The sequence below is a fragment of the Ascaphus truei genome, chromosome 12 (genome assembly GCF_040206685.1).
Source record: "Ascaphus truei isolate aAscTru1 chromosome 12, aAscTru1.hap1, whole genome shotgun sequence".
Classification (NCBI taxonomy): domain Eukaryota; kingdom Metazoa; phylum Chordata; class Amphibia; order Anura; family Ascaphidae; genus Ascaphus; species Ascaphus truei.
The window spans coordinates 48480483-48498035 of record NC_134494.1 but is presented as its reverse complement, the minus strand read 5'-3'; the positions used below and the strand labels follow the sequence as shown (position 1 = coordinate 48498035).

At 47.7% G+C, this 17553-nt stretch overlaps 1 protein-coding gene across 2 annotated transcripts in view; it reads left to right on the top strand.

Moving 5' to 3' along the window:
• The first annotated feature begins 1764 nt into the window (after positions 1-1764).
• Positions 1765-17553, top strand: part of LOC142464234 (SITS-binding protein-like) — a 104991-nt gene continuing 89202 nt past the window's right edge. The window contains exon 1 of one of the 2 annotated variants that reach the window (XR_012787623.1): positions 1765-2516. Coding sequence is in view for 1 of the 2 variants with exons in the window: in XM_075567640.1 (XP_075423755.1) it covers positions 2049-2516 (468 nt within the window). In the remaining variant the exon portion in view is untranslated. The remainder of the gene's footprint in view (positions 2517-17553) is intronic. The other variant, XM_075567640.1, reaches the window with a different exon arrangement.

Below are 17553 nucleotides of genomic sequence, written 5' to 3'. Positions count from 1 at the left end.
TGGAAGTTAAGAACAACTTACAGCAGACATTGATTAACACACATTCCCAGCACGCTCAAACTCCTACACCCACCACATCATGAATATATATTTATGTCAAAAAAGAGTGCTACTGAGCGTTGCAAATGTATACAACAAAAGACAGTGGTGCCCAATGCTACATCCAATTGACAAATCATATGGAGACTGTGATGGCAGATACAATGAATTTGTTCAAAAAAAAGAATGGACATCTTTTTAGTAAGGAAAGGTATACAGGGATATACCAAATAAGTATACATGGGAAGGATGTTGATTCAGGGATTAATCCGATTGCCAATTCTTGGAGTTAGGAAAGAATTTATTTTTTCCCTTTATGAGATATCATTGGATGATATGTCACTGGGGTTTTTTGTTTGCCTTCCTCTGGATCAATAAGTAAGAATAGATATAGGATAAAGTATCTGGTGTCTAAATTTAGCTTAGGTTGAACTTGATGGACGCAGGTCTTTTTTCAACCTCATCTACTATGTAACTATGAGAGGTGGCTGAAGTCATTATTTAGTATGATGTTACTGTGTATCCAGCTGGCCTGTACAGGGCACAAACAGCGTGTGGCTGGATGCTAATCTTGGTGATATTAAAAATTTGCTGTAATATCATATCCCAAAACCGCTCTATTATCTTACACTCCCACCAGATATGAAGCATTGTTCCCACCTCCTCACACCCTCTCCAGCACTTATTGGAAGTTCCTGGGTATCAGTATTTCAGTTTTTGTGGTTATAATACCACCTATACATGATCTTATATCCATTTTCTAGAATGTTCGTTGATATAGGAAGAGCTGGCATTACTCCACATCGTGTCCATCCGAGTGCAGAGTACTCCCTGCCCAGCTCTTTTTCCCAGGCTAGTACAAACCCTGGTTTAGTTTCAATATTAATTGTATTGTATTGTATGTCTTTATTTATATAGCGCCATTAATGTACATAGCGCTTCACAGCAGTAATACACGTGGTAATCAAATAAATAACAGATAATATAAATAACAGGTCATGGGAATAAGTGCTTCAGACATAAAAGTAACATTTAGGAAAATGAGTCCCTGCTCCGAAGAGCTTACAATCTAATTGGTATGGAGAACGTACAGAGACAGTAGGAGGGCGTTCTGGTAAGTGCGTCTGCAGGGGGCCAAGCATTATGTATCAGGTGTATAGTGTTAGCCACGGTGATACTCATATGCTTCCTTAGTACATAGGTCTTTTTTATATTTCTGCGTATATTTAGGTTGATGTCATAATTTGCAGTTTTATATCATTAAAACAGTGGTCAGAGTGGCTTAAAAACCCGCACTTGTACTTAACCTGATTTATTAAATAATTTAAGCAAAGCTCTTTTAGAATGATTTCAGCAATAATTATTTGGTAAAAGAAGCAACGTGGAGAAGTTTTCTAAAATAAATCAATTCTTCTTTAAAAAAAAAAAAAAAAATAAGGGGGGATTGTACATTTAAAAAGTTGTGATATTCTGAGCGTGAAAATAAAAATAGGGGAACTCGGTGTGAAAATAAAGTAATTAGTGTTACTCTGTCCCCTGCTTCCAAAGTATCACAGTGACATGTTACGACCACTGTTACCCAGAGAGAAAGGAAAAGTTGAAAGGAAAAGTTTCTCTGCGATTGGAAGCGAGTTTTATTTCTTGGGGGCCACGGGCAGCGTGACTGATTCAGCACAGTCTACATGCCAGTGACGTCACACTGCTCAAGCACCTGGGACAGATCTGGCAGTGGGACGGCTCTGCACCACACGGAATCAGCAGAGTTGTAGCTATTTCCAGGCTCTCTCCTTCCGCTGCAAGTTCACTAGAATAACTCCACGTTACTTATAGCAACATGTGGTAGGTCGAAGATGGCTTTTAAAAGTTCACATATGAAAATGCTTTATCCGACATAATGCTTGATATCTTATGTCATAGAACGAAAGTGTTTTTTTTTTTTTCTGTTTTTTTAATAATTATTATTATTATTACTGGAAGGATAATCCTATAAGTAATTAACACAGTTTGCGATGCCTCACACCCGTACTCGGAACCCTAGCCCTCCTATCCCTGACGTGAACTGGGATTCTGGGCTGAAGGAGATGAACGAAACATGGAAAGGAGCAGTCGCCTGCCTCGGGGTAGCGATCTTTTTCGTTATGACGATTGGGATTATTTACTGGCAAGTGGTGGACCAACCGAACAAAAACTGGATCCTGAAAGGAAGATTCAGTGGACTTATATGGGAAAGGAATACCCACACTCTCATACTGCAAACATTGAGCGAAAACAAGACGTACGTGGAGATAGATGTGGGAAACTTTCCCGATATGGAGCAACCTTTCGTTAAGAATTTGTGCTGGCTGAATAAGACAGAGTTTTGCTATACATGGGAGGCCACTGCAGATCTCAAAGTCTCATTAGACCGCAGTTTCTCAGCTGGTTCTGAGTGCTACAGTATAAGTTGGACCCCAGTACACTGTGACGTGAAACTTAAGGTATGTTCAAAATCTTAACTGAATTTCCTAAAGGGAATAATTTCGTTTTGTTTACACATGCTTTCTTTTATTCAAATCCATTAGTGTTATTCTCAAAAGTGTATAGCAGTTTATCTGTCCAAAAATAAATTTCCAGCAACTCTGAAACTCTATACGTAATTTAGACGTACGATAGAAGGATATCCAATTCATAAAACATGCTGTAATTATTCATCTATTAAATATACTTACGTATTTATCTACAAGCTAGGCATAGAAGAATCATTTTAACAAACTGACAAAAAATGAACTGGTTTTCTTTTTCCACATTAGCATAAACATTTAATATTGTCATGTTATATACATTCTGTTATAAAGAACAGGGTATGAGGCACATGATGAGAAATGCAGTAGCCTAGCCAAAAAATGTTCAAACAATGTTTTGACTTTTATATTGCATTGTAAGTAGTATTTGTCGGTATAATATAAATAACAAGGTACGAAAAGGGCAGATCTGTTACTCGTGAAGGCTATTTTTTGCCATATATTTGAATGTCCTCATTTAAAAGGGTTATTAAATGTTATACTGCAATGGTATAAATTAGATGCAGTGTAGACTGTTGTTAAAATATATACCACAGCAACAGGTTTTTTTAATCTACATAGATTAAGTGATCGGTGGTTCTGCAGTCACAATAAATGTTTAATACTGTAGGATCCATGGGTAGAAATGTACCGAACTGTCCAAGATGCATTTGCAAAATTGTAAAGAGTTCTTTCCCCAAATTCGTTTGGCAGCAGATAATGTTGCTTTGCTTGCAACAAAGTATCGGCAGACCGTGAGCGAAACATGATGTGTGCCCTGTTTGTAGTCTTAGTATGCAGCCAACCTAGCGATTCTAGAAAATGTTGCAAAGCCAACTAGCAATTTTAAAGAATTAAGCATAGTAAATGAAAATGACAATGCACTTCAATTTAACGCGTGGCAAATATTCGGACTCAGCCGCAGTTTTTTTTGCGACTTAAAAAGGGGTCAATTTGCCTGCCAGCTCACGTGCAAGGTTTGCACAAATCTATCCGCGGGCTCGCAGTGCACTTTCACAGGGTTCCACAGTGCTGAAAATGTTGAAAAACACTAGTCTGGAGCAAATTCCTTCCTTCTAATAAGAATTCCCCGAGGAGCACTGAAGGGTCTATATTATACATCTATTTGCTGCAGCGTTTGTGCAATACTGGAAGATCAAAACAGTACACAAAATGGGCCACTAATGCTACAAAAACACCACCACATTTATGGAATAATTAAAACTCCTAGTGTATACAGCAGTTTTTCCTTATTTCTGGGATTGTTTTCTCTTTATTTTTTACTTTTTGCACTAGTCGTGCTCCAGTTTTGGAGCGGGGAGATTTTGATACAGCTCCTATAATTCGCACATAATTTAAAAAAAAAATTGAATTGAAAGCCACTTTATTCTTTAATACACCTTACTGTATGCTGCTTTCTCTTTTTATTATACCAGCATTTTCAGTTAAGAGACGTTGACAGTTACCCAGTACTGTACTGTGTTTATAAAAGTAGAATAAAAGGAAGATTGGTGTTTGCATCCAAAACATTTGAAGTGATAATACAGTATATGGGACTGCAACGTTACTTACAGTAGCATCTTAGCGGAGCATTACAGTTGGTTTTGCAATAACACTTCTGGAAAATAGTGATAACGTTACTCATACCCAGTAACTCTTATAGACCAACAAGCAAATGTCAGTAATTCACAATACAGATGCAGCTAAGCTACACGCATGGTCGTGGCACCCAAGGATTAGCGCTCCGGGGGGTGCCATTAGAAAGTATGGACCACCTGCAACGTGCTCACATCAGATACAGTATCCAGCGGGAGTATTGTTACATCTGTACTTCAGATTGTGTGCTGGTCTAATGCATAATACATTGGCTTTAATATATATATATGTATACACACACACACACACACACACACGCACGCACGCACACACACACACACACTTTGGAAATTGCATCAAACACGTACATAAAAGTAAAGAAACATTTGCTTAATTTCATTTGAATTCACTTGGATGGGCTGTTGCATACCGTTTATTTTTAGTTTAACCGAAGGCTCCAAACCCAAACACAACAGTAAACACACAATAGTAGATTGCAATAGCTTAAATTGTATCATAAGCTAAAACTCACCACAAACACCAAGCTGTTCTCTAAATTAAAGTGTAATTGTTATCTCATCTGTCATAGGAAGTGTGTAAAACATCTATAAATATTGACAAACCCTCCAATTGATGGCACATGAAAGTAGGTGCACTATTTTCTCTGCAGGGTGGTGGAACTTCCAATCAATAGTGCAAATTACAAGGCGACACCTTAACATATGTAGAATAAAAATGTGGTGTATTTAACGGGGCAGCTCCTCCTACTCGTTTTTATGCGGGCCAAACATCACTATTTTCAACTCCCAAGATACTTACCAGTAAAGATACCGGATTTAAATTTGCCTCAGTGGAAACAAAATGGCTGCCAAACAGGAAGTTGCAACATCGGTTGCAGCTTCCTATTGGGTGCCCATTTGAAGCCCGTTTAAAAACCAGGAAGTAATACCGGTAACTTTACCCGGAAGTATCTCAGGAACCAGGGGTATCACCCGTGTTGAAAACAGTGCAGTTCAGCTCTGGAGGACCAGTTTCCAATCCTATAAAAAAAGGAGGTTATTTAGGGTGGATTGCTCTTTAATTCATTTAATTATACATATGTACATGTAAACACATAGACACACAACTAATGATACATTCCAATTAACAACATTGTTTGAATTAAATTTTAGGGCCATATTTACTAAATTGTGCTACTCCATAAGACACCATCCAGCACATGTTAGGAAATATGTCCTCTTACTGCTTGAGTTGGGTCATATGGTGTCTTCCAGTGTAGAAGATGTCCTCTGGATCGGCATTTTTTAATAATATGGTCAATGTCCCCAATTCTCTAATTTGCTGAAGGTTTTGAGATTTATCGTAGATGGGAGAAGACTGCTTCCTCTGCATTCCCATAATGGCATATACATATATAATATACAGATGCAATTCATGCAGATGTGCTCCAATGGGTACGAGGCAAAATAACTAAGTAGAATAAGGGACGTATCAAAAATGGTGCAATTTGCACGAAACCCGGAGAATCTTCCCTCAATTTGCAGAGACATACAGAGGTGCCAAGACTTGATGTCCCCAGCGCCGTGGACAAACAAAGAACAATCTGTGGCACTGGCGACCGTGTCTGCTGCGATGGCACTGTGTGAGGTCCATGCTTCTGAATGGGACCCCCGGAGTGTTATTTCTTCAGTGCCGTGACCGCGAGCCAATGATGTTAAGTCTTGCAACATCTGAATGCAGCGGCAGATTTCCCATTAGGCTCGGGCCTAGGGCGGCTAAATTTTGGGGCTGCAAAAATGTCTGCCACCATATACATTTGCCGCGCTCTTGGGCCTGATGGGAAGTTGCTTACATATGTCGGGCGCCTCCTTGCTGTCTCCGTTCTGCCGCCTTCCTCCTCCTTCCAGTTCGCAGCGCCAAATGATGCCACGGACGTCACCAACGTGGCGTCACACGGCGTCTCGTTGCCATGGAGATGTGACGTCGTGGCGTGAAAATATGTCACGTTACCATAGCAACTAGACACCATGTGACGTTACTTTGGTGACGTCCTTGGCGTCATTTGATGCTGCGAATCAGAAGGAGGAGGAGGGCGGCAGAAAGGAGGCGAAATCCGCCGCTGTCTGTATGTATGAATTGTCCGAATCTTGCTTCTTATATTTAGAACAAGTAACAGAGAAGCCCAATGCTACATCCAATATGACAAAAATACACAGTAAAATACTTATATATTCTTTTGAAAAAGGGTCATTTAGTTTAACCCTTTGGCCAAAGCGCTGTAAGCCTGTGAGCCACGACAAGGCAGACACCTGTTCACAGGTCCTAACACTACCAGATAAAATACTAATATACCTCTATTAGGATTAAAATTCTCATTTACCTCTATTAGGAGGGAGAAAGACCAACAGTGGATTCTTATATTTAGTGCAGATCACTTTGCAGAAGAGGCTAATGCCACCTAAACCTAGTGATACCCAATCCCTAAAACACTCGTGGTCCTCTATAAGTGGAGCAAATTGGGGCAAAATAATTAGCATTGCTCCTGTTTGCGACACAATAAATCTCCCCCTCCCCCCACCCCCACCCCCCCAAGTACTGTAAGTGCTAAATGTGTTAATATATTGAGAGTCAGTGGAATGTGAATGGTTTAGTTCAGGGGTGGCCAACTCCAGTCCTTAATGGCCACCACCAGCAGGTCTTCAGGTTTAAGATAGAGCCACCTGTGCTGTAGCCGGGATAGCCTGAAAACCTGACCACAAGGTGTCCCTTGAGCTGGCCACCACTGGTTTGGAAATAAAAGAAATGACCAGCCCTCTGGAAACTTGCATGCTCTTTTGGTGTATTTAAGCTCTGTTATTCGGACTTAGAAATCATGTGAAACGTTAAACCTCACTAATCCTAATCGGGATACAAGATCAGACTGAATGGTTATACTGTACGTTTAATGGGGCTGACAGGCTCAGAAGTAGCTCAGTGAACTAACTTAATAATGTGGACACGGTAAATCAATGAGCCCTTGCATTTGATATATCCAAAGTACACAGGACAAGAAGAATTTCATAATCAAATTGTGTTGTTACCAAGTCTGAAATACCTCTTGGGTTCCTTCATTTATAGATCATAAAAATGTGTGTTTTATTTTCCATGTTAAATCTGTAGACTGAATGGATCAATGAACTCACTGGGATCTATTTGTATGTATATCTTTATTTGCAGGGCTCGACAAATGATAAAAAAAGCTACTCACCAGACAAAAAAAGGGACTCGCCCCCAAACCCCAATTTAAAAGGAGACAATGTAGGGCATAATGGTCCCTACTCAATGTGTTGAGAATAGCAGTGCACAGTGAGCAATGCATTTATATGAATTCATTTGAGTTACATAGTTACATAGTAGATGAGGCTGAAAAAAGACATATGTCCATTGAGTTCAACCTATGCTACATTTAGACAATAGATACTTTTCCTATATTTGCATTTGCAGTATATTGGTCCAGAGGAAAGCAAACAAACTCCCAGTGAAATATCATTCAATGAGGTCTCCCAAAAGGAAAAATAAATTCCTCCTGACTCAAGTATTGCCAATAAGATTACTTACTTATTTGGTGTATCCCAGTATACCTTTCCTTTCTAAAAAGATGTCCAATCTTGTTTTTGAACAAATCTATTGTATCTGCCATCACAGTCTCCATGGGGTAATGAACCCCACACTGTAACTGCCCTAACTGTAAAGAACCCTTTCCTTGGTTGCTGGTGAAATCTCCTTTCCTCCAACCTTGAGGGAGTTGAAGTTAATGCTCCTTTAGCTTCTTATCGCCCCATTCCTCATCCTATTAAACAGGGGACGGTGTGTTTCCTTCTGACTAAAAATACCAAATGGTGTCAAGTAGTAACCAGGATTGTATGTATGTATATCCTTATTTATATTGCGCCATCCAGGCACATAGCGCTTCTAGCAGTAATACATGGGACGTATACATGGGACGTTTAACTCTGTGCGCAGGACATACTTGAAAACGAGAGGTAACTCTCAATGTACTGTATTACTTCCTGGTAAAATATTTTATAAATAAATAAATAATATAACACAGAGTGGTGATAAGTGCTTCAGATATGAAAGTAACAATAGGAAAGGGAGTCCCTGCCCCGAAGAGCTTACGATCTAAGTGGTGAGTAGGGAGAACTTACATAACACCCTACTACTTTCTCTGTAAGTGCTTCTGCAACGGGTCAAGGTTAATGCATCTGAGATGTATAGTATCACCCAGATGAGCTACCCATATGCTCAGTTAAAGAGCTGTGTTGTGAGAAATGTCCTAAAGATGGAGAGCGTGCCAGTCGGATATTGAGGGGAAGGACATTCCAGAAGTGTTGGTCTGTGAGTGAGCGGTTTTATGCGGAAGAGGACTTTAGATACAAAAAGGGTAGACCGAAAACATCCTTGAGCCGAATGCAAGAGTTGGGCATGTGTATATCAAAAATTAGGGTGGTGATGTAAGGAGGGGCAGAAGAGTGTGCAGCCTTAGGCTGCGTCCATGGTACCTCAGACCGCGCAGACGCGTCCGCACGCTGAGTGAACAGACTGCCTTAAGGCAGTGTTTGCGTACATGTGTTGTGCGGGCGCATGCACAGAGGCAGGAGGGGGCGCGTGATGTGCAAGAAATCAGTTATGTGGTGTTACAGAACTTGTGTAAGGGATCGGGGGACACGCGCCTCTCAGCGGGTCCCTGTCACCTCACTTCCCAGTGCGGCTCTCAGATCCAGTTCCTCGCTCCCACGGCCTCTGACCTGTCCTGCCCCCCTTTCAGGCCGCTCCTCCGCGGCACACGCCACATCCTCACGCACGCAACCAGTGCGCGCGCACGGCAAGCTTACAGAGTCCGCGCGGACCCCATCCTCTTACTATCCCTCCCGTGCCGCTGGCTCCGCCCCCCCATTGGCTGTGGGCTATTGCCATTACTCACACCTCTGAGTCCCTCCCTGCTCTCCTGGACCTATCCCTGGGATCACCCAGACAGGCCTCCGCTCCACCCCTTGCTACCATTGGTCCTCCTGCCTTTATAACCCCTGCCTGCCCTCTCCTTCCTCGCTCTGCACAGCTTCTCTGTGACTCCTGTGTGCAGTGTCTATGCCAAGCTCTGTTATCTGTTACAGCTCTTGTTCCTGTCCCTGCCCCTGTTGGATACCTTTGGATTTGATCTCGGCTCTGTTTGACTAGGTGTACCTCGCAACCCCTGGACTCGGTTATGGACCTCACTACGCTGCTATATCCTGCCCCTGACCCACGGCTCTTGGATCTGGATCTCCGTACCTCTGGCACCCCGGACTCAGCAAGTATCACGGTAACCCTTTCTCACAGGTCCGGCAACACACCTTACCACACTCCGGGCACGCCCTCACTGCTGTGGGTGCGTGTTATACCCATACCCACCTCAGTACTGGGGACTGGCCAGGTCTGCGGGCATACAGGCATTACAATTTGCTACCTCTGCTCCATCCAGAATTCCACATGGCTTAAGTGTAGAGTTTAGACTTAGCTCTTAGTACAGGAGGTCACAACACTTGTCAGGGAACTGATGGGCTGTGTAAAGAAACTAGTTTGTGGAGCTAAGGCAGGTGGCACATGCAGAATAAAAGAATTGCATGCATGAGGGAGAGGATGGAGCAGCTCAGGTGACTGGCAATGTATTTTCTTGGACAAGTTTTTAACACTGTTGGAAAAGAAAATCATATGCATAATGAATTGTCCTCACTCCACCCACATAGACTAACTGTATGATACTGTATGTATGTCAGTATGAATGCAGTATGTGTGATATGCATTTACTAAGTTGTGCTACACCATAAGATATCTACCAGTTCCTGCACTGCAGAGATATGCAAAAATGTTGCCCAAAGTAACAAAATCTGACCTAGTTTAGCCGTGAAATGAATGACATCTGAGTCAGAGGTCGCAAGCGATTCATCAAACTTTCTGATGGTGTGCATTGCAGTTTCGCTTAATATGCTTATTTGGGATACTAAAATTTCTGGATTATCTTAATGCTGAGACAATTAATAGGGCTGGCACACCATGTTTCGCTCACTGGCGAAAAAAATCAAAGACTCATTTTGCGACATTATTAGCCCATTGAGACTCGGCAAAACGTTTTGCAAGGAAGTGAAATTGAAAATAAAATGCTAAACATTTTAGATAGTCACGCACATTTCTCTCTACCAGTAACTTCGTTCTTTTAAATTGGGACAGTAGCAATTATAAAGTTAGAATGAGAAACTGATGTGAAATTTCATATGATGACCTTCAGGTTAACCAGATCTAGTCTTTCAATCTAATAGTTTTCAGTCCGTAAGAGGAGCTTTTGCCGGCCCACTCTGTCCTGTATTTCACTGACATGCTACAGAATCTGGAACTTAAGAAGAGTGGCATTATGTCCTTTTGATTTAAAATGTCATGTTACTGGATCATTTGTATGTAATTGGCATACACCAGTGTTTTGCTCATTATAACATCTGAGTTTCCAAGCAAGTTTGTGTAACATAAAGAAAGTAACATGGGAACTTCATTGCATCATGTAAATCCCAAATGGTCGCGTGCATCCACTGCATTAAAAAGAACTTAACTTGGATCATATCATGTGGCATTGCCACTGATCATGTTGTTGCTACCACAGTTTAAACATGGAAAGGTGCCATACTGTAGTTGTGTTGGCGTTGGAAGCACTGTAAACTCTTCCTCGCACTTAATGTGATATCTGTTCGCACTACTCTATCCCCCAGATTTGGTGCCCTGTTGTAAGAAGAGAGTGTAGGGTCTTAAGAGGTATTCTATTACCGGCCTGGACCTGACCAAGGGGATTCTCTAATATCCATGGACTTGTTACACATTGGTTCATTTTGTCTATATTATATACAAGAAATTATTATTAATATCTTTCTGTGTTTGACGCCAACATATTCCACAGTGCAGTACAATGTGGGGGTAAAACAAAAACAAAACATAAAATATATACAACTTAAAACAATAGGTAACGGTCCCATTTATATATTTATAGCTTACAATCTAAAAGGAATGGGAGATCGATGAGAAAAGGATAGGTGGTGGCCACTCAGCTAGATTTTAGCCATAGGCTTGTCAAGAAGGTGCTGCAGAGGTGTTTTATTAAAGCGGTGAGTTTTAAGGAAACTTTTGCAAGTGTAATAGTGCTTGAGAGTCTGATGGTGTGGGGTAAGGAATTCCACAGTTGGGGTGCAGTCCTGGAGAAGTCTTCGAGGGGGGAATGAGAGGAAGAATTGAGGAAGGAGGAGAGCTGTAGACAGAGTTGCCACCTTCTGTTCAATTATAATCTGGAGAATTTTTTTTATTTAATGTTTTTATATTTTTAACTAATCTTCTCCAGCGGCATCATCCGGCAGCATCTCCGCCTGCATGGTCCTGTCAAGATTGCTCAGCTACCTCAAATGGTGTTGTGTTGCCATGACAACGGGGCATCACGTGACGTTGCGGTGCTATGAGACGCCGCGTTGCTATGACAATGGGACCCCTCATGGTGCTGCGACATCATGCGGTGTCCTGTTGTCATGGCAACACAGCGCCATTTGACGGGACCATGCAGTGGAAGATGCCGCCAGATGATGCCACCGCCGTAGAAGGTAAGCGCCGAGGCCCGCACATATCCCTGCCCCAAACATCCCAGCCGACCCTGCAGTAACCTGGAGATTCCAATCTCAACCGTAGCCCGGAGATACCTTGTCAGGAACCTAGTGGAAACTGCGTGTGGGAGAGTACTTGGGCATAAAAATTGTAACTGTAGAGAGGGGCTGTGTCATGGAAAGATTTGTAGGTGAGAACCAGAACCTTGAATTTAATTCTGCTGGGTAGCCAGTGTCGGGATTTGCACAGGGATGCATCAGATGTAAAATGGTTGGCCAGACGGATGAGCTGCGCAGCAGCATTTAGAATAGACAGGAGGGGGGACAAGAGGGGAAGCAGGTTACAGCCATCCAGTTGGGTTATTAAGATGTTAAAAAAAATCACATATGTATATATATATACTAGCTGAGAGACCCGGCGTTGCCCGGGATGTAATGTTCCCGTTCCTCTCTCTCCTCCCCCCTCTCTCTGTTTGTCCCCCATTCACATCAATCCAGTCCCCCCCCTCCCTCCCTCCTTTACAGCTTCATGTAGCGTGTGTGCGTCAGTCACTGTGTGTTTGCTCGCGCGTCAGTGAGTCTGAGGCAGAAACACAAACACACACAGACTGACTGACGCACACACAGTCAGTGTGTGCCTCAGTCAGTGTGTGCGTGCGTCAGTCAGGCTTTGTGTGCGCGTCAGTCAGTGTGTGCGTGCGTGCGTGCGGCAGTCAGTCAGTGTGTGCGCGCGGGGCGTCAAAGGCAGGGGGGGGCGTCAAAGGGAGGGGGGGGGGCGTCAAAGGGAGGGGGGGGGGGCGTCAAAGGGAGGGGGGGCGTCAAAGGGAGGGGGGGGGCGTCAAAGGGAGGGGGGGGGCGTCAAAGGGAGGGGGGGGCGTCAAAGGGAGGGGGGGGGCGTCAAAGGGAGGGGGGGGGCGTCAAAGGGAGGGGGGGGCGTCAAAGGGAGGGGGGGGCGTCAAAGGGAGGGGGGGGGCGTCAAAGGGAGGGGGGGGGGCGTCAAAGGGAGGGGGGGGGGCGTCAAAGGGAGGGGGGGGGGCGTCAAAGGGAGGGGGGGGGGCGTCAAAGGGAGAGGGGGGGGCGTCAAAGGGAGAGGGGGGGGCGTCAAAGGGAGGGGGGGGGGCGTCAAAGGGAGGGGGGGGGGCGTCAAAGGGAGGGGGGGGCGTCAAAGGGAGGGGGGGCATCAAAGGGAGGGGGGGCGTCAAAGGGAGGGGGGGCGTCAAAGGGAGGGGGGGGGCGTCAAAGGGAGGGGGGGGCGTCAAAGGGAGGGGGGGGGGCGTCAAAGGGAGGGGGGGGGGGCGTCAAAGGGAGGGGGGGGGGCGCCTCAAAGGCATGGATTCCTCCCCCTGCATTTCCTGCAGTGGACAGGAGGGGGGGGGGCAGTGGACAGGAGGGGGGGGGGGGGCAGTGGACAGGAGGGGGGGGGGGGGCAGTGGACAGGAGGGGGGGGGGGGCAGTGGACAGGAGGGGGGGGGGGGCAGTGGACAGGAGGGGGGGGGGGCAGTGGACAGGAGGGGGGGGGGGCAGTGGACAGGAGGGGGGGGGCAGTGGACAGGAGGGGGGGGCAGTGGACAGGAGGGGGGGGCAGTGGACAGGAGGGAGGGGGCAGTGGACAGGAGGGGGGGGGCAGTGGACAGGAGGGGGGGGCAGTGGACAGGAGGGGGGGGGGGGCAGTGGACAGGAGGGGGGGGGGCAGTGGACAGGAGGGGGGGGGCAGTGGACAGGAGGGGGGGGGCAGTGGACAGGAGGGGGGGGCAGTGGACAGGAGGGGGGGGGGCAGTGGACAGGAGGGGGGGGGGCAGTGGACAGGAGGGGGGGGGCAGTGGACAGGAGGGGGGGGGGCAGTGGACAGGAGGGGGGGGAAATGGACAGGAGGGGGGGGGGGCAGTGGACAGGAGGGGGGGGGGCAGTGGACAGGAGGGGGGGGGCAGTGGACAGGAGGGGGGGGCAGTGGACAGGAGGGGGGGGGGGCAGTGGACAGGAGGGGGGGGGGCAGTGGACAGGAGGGGGGGGGCAGTGGACAGGAGGGGGGGGGGCAGTGGACAGGAGGGGGGGGGCAGTGGACAGGAGGGGGGGGGCAGTGGACAGGAGGGGGGGGGCAGTGGACAGGAGGGGGGGGGGGGGCAGTGGACAGGAGGGGGGGGGCAGTGGACAGGAGGGGGGGGGCAGTGGACAGGAGGGGGGGGGCAGTGGACAGGAGGGGGGGGCAGTGGACAGGAGGGGGGGGGCAGTGGACAGGAGGGGGGGGCAGTGGACAGGAGGGGGGGGCAGTGGACAGGAGGGGGGGGCAGTGGACAGGAGGGGGGGGGCAGTGGACAGGAGGGGGGGGGCAGTGGACAGGAGGGAGGGGGCAGTGGACAGGAGGGGGGGGCAGTGGACAGGAGGGGGGACGCAGTGGACAGGAGGGGGGACGCAGTGGACAGGAGGGGGGGGCGGTGGACAGGAGGGGGGGCAGTGGACAGGAGGGGGGGGGGCAGTGGACAGGAGGGGGGGGCAGTGGACAGGAGGGGGGGGCAGTGGACAGGAGGGGGGGCAGTGGACAGGAGGGGGGGGCAGTGGACAGGAGGGGGGACAGGAGGGGGGACGCAGTGGACAGGAGGGGGGGGCAGTGGACAGGAGGGGGGGGGCAGTGGACAGTGACACACACACACACACACACACACACACACACACACACACACACACACACACACACACACACACACACACACACACACACACACACACACACACACACACACCCACCTCTCAGTTGATGCGCCCTTTCTTTAGTTCCGTTTGGCGCCGGAGGTGGGGAGCGACACCTACCTGTACTTCCGGGCGCCGCCACCGTCTGACTCGGCGCCGCGAGGGAGGAAGGGGGTCCGCCATCTTACGCGCCGCGTGGCAGCTGCGGGAAGCGAGGTGATTTGGAGCGGGGAGGGGGGAGAGGTGATTTGGAGCGGGGAGAGGTGATGCCGCTGGGGAGGGGGAAGAGGTGATGCCGCTGGGGAGGGGGAAGAGGTGATGCCGCTGGGGAGGGGGAAGAGGTGATGCCGCTGGGGAGGGGGAAGAGGTGATGCCGCTGGGGAGGGGGAAGAGGTGATGCCGCTGGGGAGGGGGAAGAGGTGATGCCGCTGGGGAGGGGGAAGAGGTGATGCCGCTGGGGAGGGGGAAGAGGTGATGCCGCTGGTGAGGGGGAAGAGGTGATGCCGCTGGGGAGGGGGAAGAGGTGATGCCGCTGGGGAGGGGGAAGAGGTGATGCCGCTGGGGAGGGGGAAGAGGTGATGCCGCTGGGGAGGGGGAAGAGGTGATGCCGCTGGGGAGGGGGAAGAGGTGATGCCGCTGGGGAGGGGGAAGAGGTGATGCCGCTCGGGAGGGGGAAGAGGTGATGCCGCTGGGGAGGGGGAAGAGGTGATGCCGCTGGGGAGGGGGAAGAGGTGATGCCGCTGGGGAGGGGGAAGAGGTGATGCCGCTGGGGAGGGGGAAAAGGTGATTTGGAGAGGGGAGAGAGGTGTGTGTGTGTGTGTGTGTGTGTGTGTGTGTGTGTGTGTGTGTGTGTGTGTGTGTGTGTGTGTGTGTGTGTGTGTGTGTGTGTGTGTGTGTGTGTGTGTGTGTGTGTGTGTGTGTGTGTGTTAGTTATTTTTTTTGGACCTTTGGCCCGTCACTCCGCCTCAGGCCAATGAGAGGTGTGGGGGGCGGGCCAAGGGGGTGGTGTGAGTGTGTGAGGCCAATGAGAGGTGTGCGGGGGCGGGCGGGCCAAGGGACCAATGAGATTGCCGCTAGGGACACCGGACATCCAGCAGGCAGGCATGCATGCATGCATGCAGGCAGGCAGGCAGGCAAACATACAGTGCTTTCACTAATATAGTATAAGATATATATATGTAGCCCTTTTTCTGAGGCCTCCCAAAAGGACTACTGGTCACTGCACACAACCTGCTGCTCCAGGAGATTTGAGCCTCCGCTAGCTGGGAGCCTGGGGTAACTATTGTAGCACAGTGCCTCCACTTACCCAGGATCCCCGTCATGCAAGATTCCCCTGGGCAAGAAACATACCACCACAGTGCGTGCAACCAAGTTTTACTATGCAATCATACCTTATACTCTATATGACATCACACATAACATATTCTTATACTATAATGATAGTCTTGGCAGCAATACCTAACACTTTTATAACTGCTACGGTCCTTATACTATAGTGCAGGGGTGGGGAACCTTTTTTATGCCAAGGACCATTTTGATATTTATAAAATCATTAGAGGGCCATACAAAATTATCAACTTAAAAATGATAGAAACAAAAATGGGGTGAACTGCGCTCTAGTAATTGTGAACAAGTGCTTAGTGCTCATTCAGTGATTAATAAGTGATTAATATATAAATATATAAACCTGACGTCATCCAGTGGCGCCAAAAGTTTCACAGTATCGGCCAGTCAGTGAAGCAGCGGGAGGGAACGGAGATGGAACAGAATAGCAGATAGGATAAAATCGCACAGCGGGTAGTACTGGAAATGCGCCCTCTCATCCAACGCGTTTCGTACTTCAAATGTACTTGGATGAGAGGGCGCATTTCCAGTACTACCCGCTGTGCGATTTTATCCTATCTGCTATTCTGTTCCATCTCCGTTCCCTCCCGCTGCTTCACTGACAGGCCAATACGGTGAAACTTTTGGCGCCACCGGATGACGTCATTGACGTGCGCCCGAAGTAGACGTCACATGTGCGGACAGACGCCGGAAAGCCAGGGAGTGAGAGCTTGCTTCTCTGCAGCAACAGCCGTGAGTACACCGCGGGACAGACGAATTCAACCGGGTTGCTGTGTCCACGATGTGGGGCTGATGCCATACACCACGGCTGTTTGATTCGTGCAGAGAGCATTTAAAGGAGACGTGAAAGGAGAAGAAAATCCATCTGATGACCACTATACCCCATCCGTTGCTGATTGGTAACATGTCCATATACTGTACATGTACTGCCAGTAAATATTTTAACTGATGTACGTGCAATACTCACCTGTTATACCAATATAAGTTTTTTATATATACTACACTATGAGGTTTTTTGCGCTGTTTCTTTCAACTTAAAAATTAGCCTGCTATATTTGGTCAAACATTTAATGAACTCACCACTAATGTGATGGCTGGAACTGCTTCTCTTTGGGTGACAATGACTGACTGTGGGTTGTGTCTGTGCACACGCACACGCACACACACAGAAATCGGGCAGGGGGTAGGGAAATCAGACTCTCAGACCCACTCTCTCTCTCAGACTCTCAGACCCACTCTCTCTCTCAGACTCACTCTCTCTCTCAGACTCTCAGACCCACTGTCTCTCTCAGACTCTCAGACACACTCTCTCTCTCAGACTCTCAGACACACTCACAGACTCTCAGACACACTCACAGACTCTCAGACCCACTCACAGACTCAGACCCACTCTCTCACTCTCAGACCCACTGTCACTTAGACTGTCAGACCCACTCTCAGACTGTCAGACACACACACACTCTCTCAGACACACTCTCTCAGACACACTCTCTCTCTCTGACACACTCTCTCTCAGACAAACTCTCTCTCAGACACACTCTCTCTCAGACACACTCTCTCTCTCAGACACACTCTCTCTCTCAGACACACTCTCACTCTCAGACACACTCTCACTCTCAGACACACTCTCACTCTCAGACACACTCTCACTCTCAGACACACTCTCACTCTCAGACACACTCTCACTCTCAGACACACTC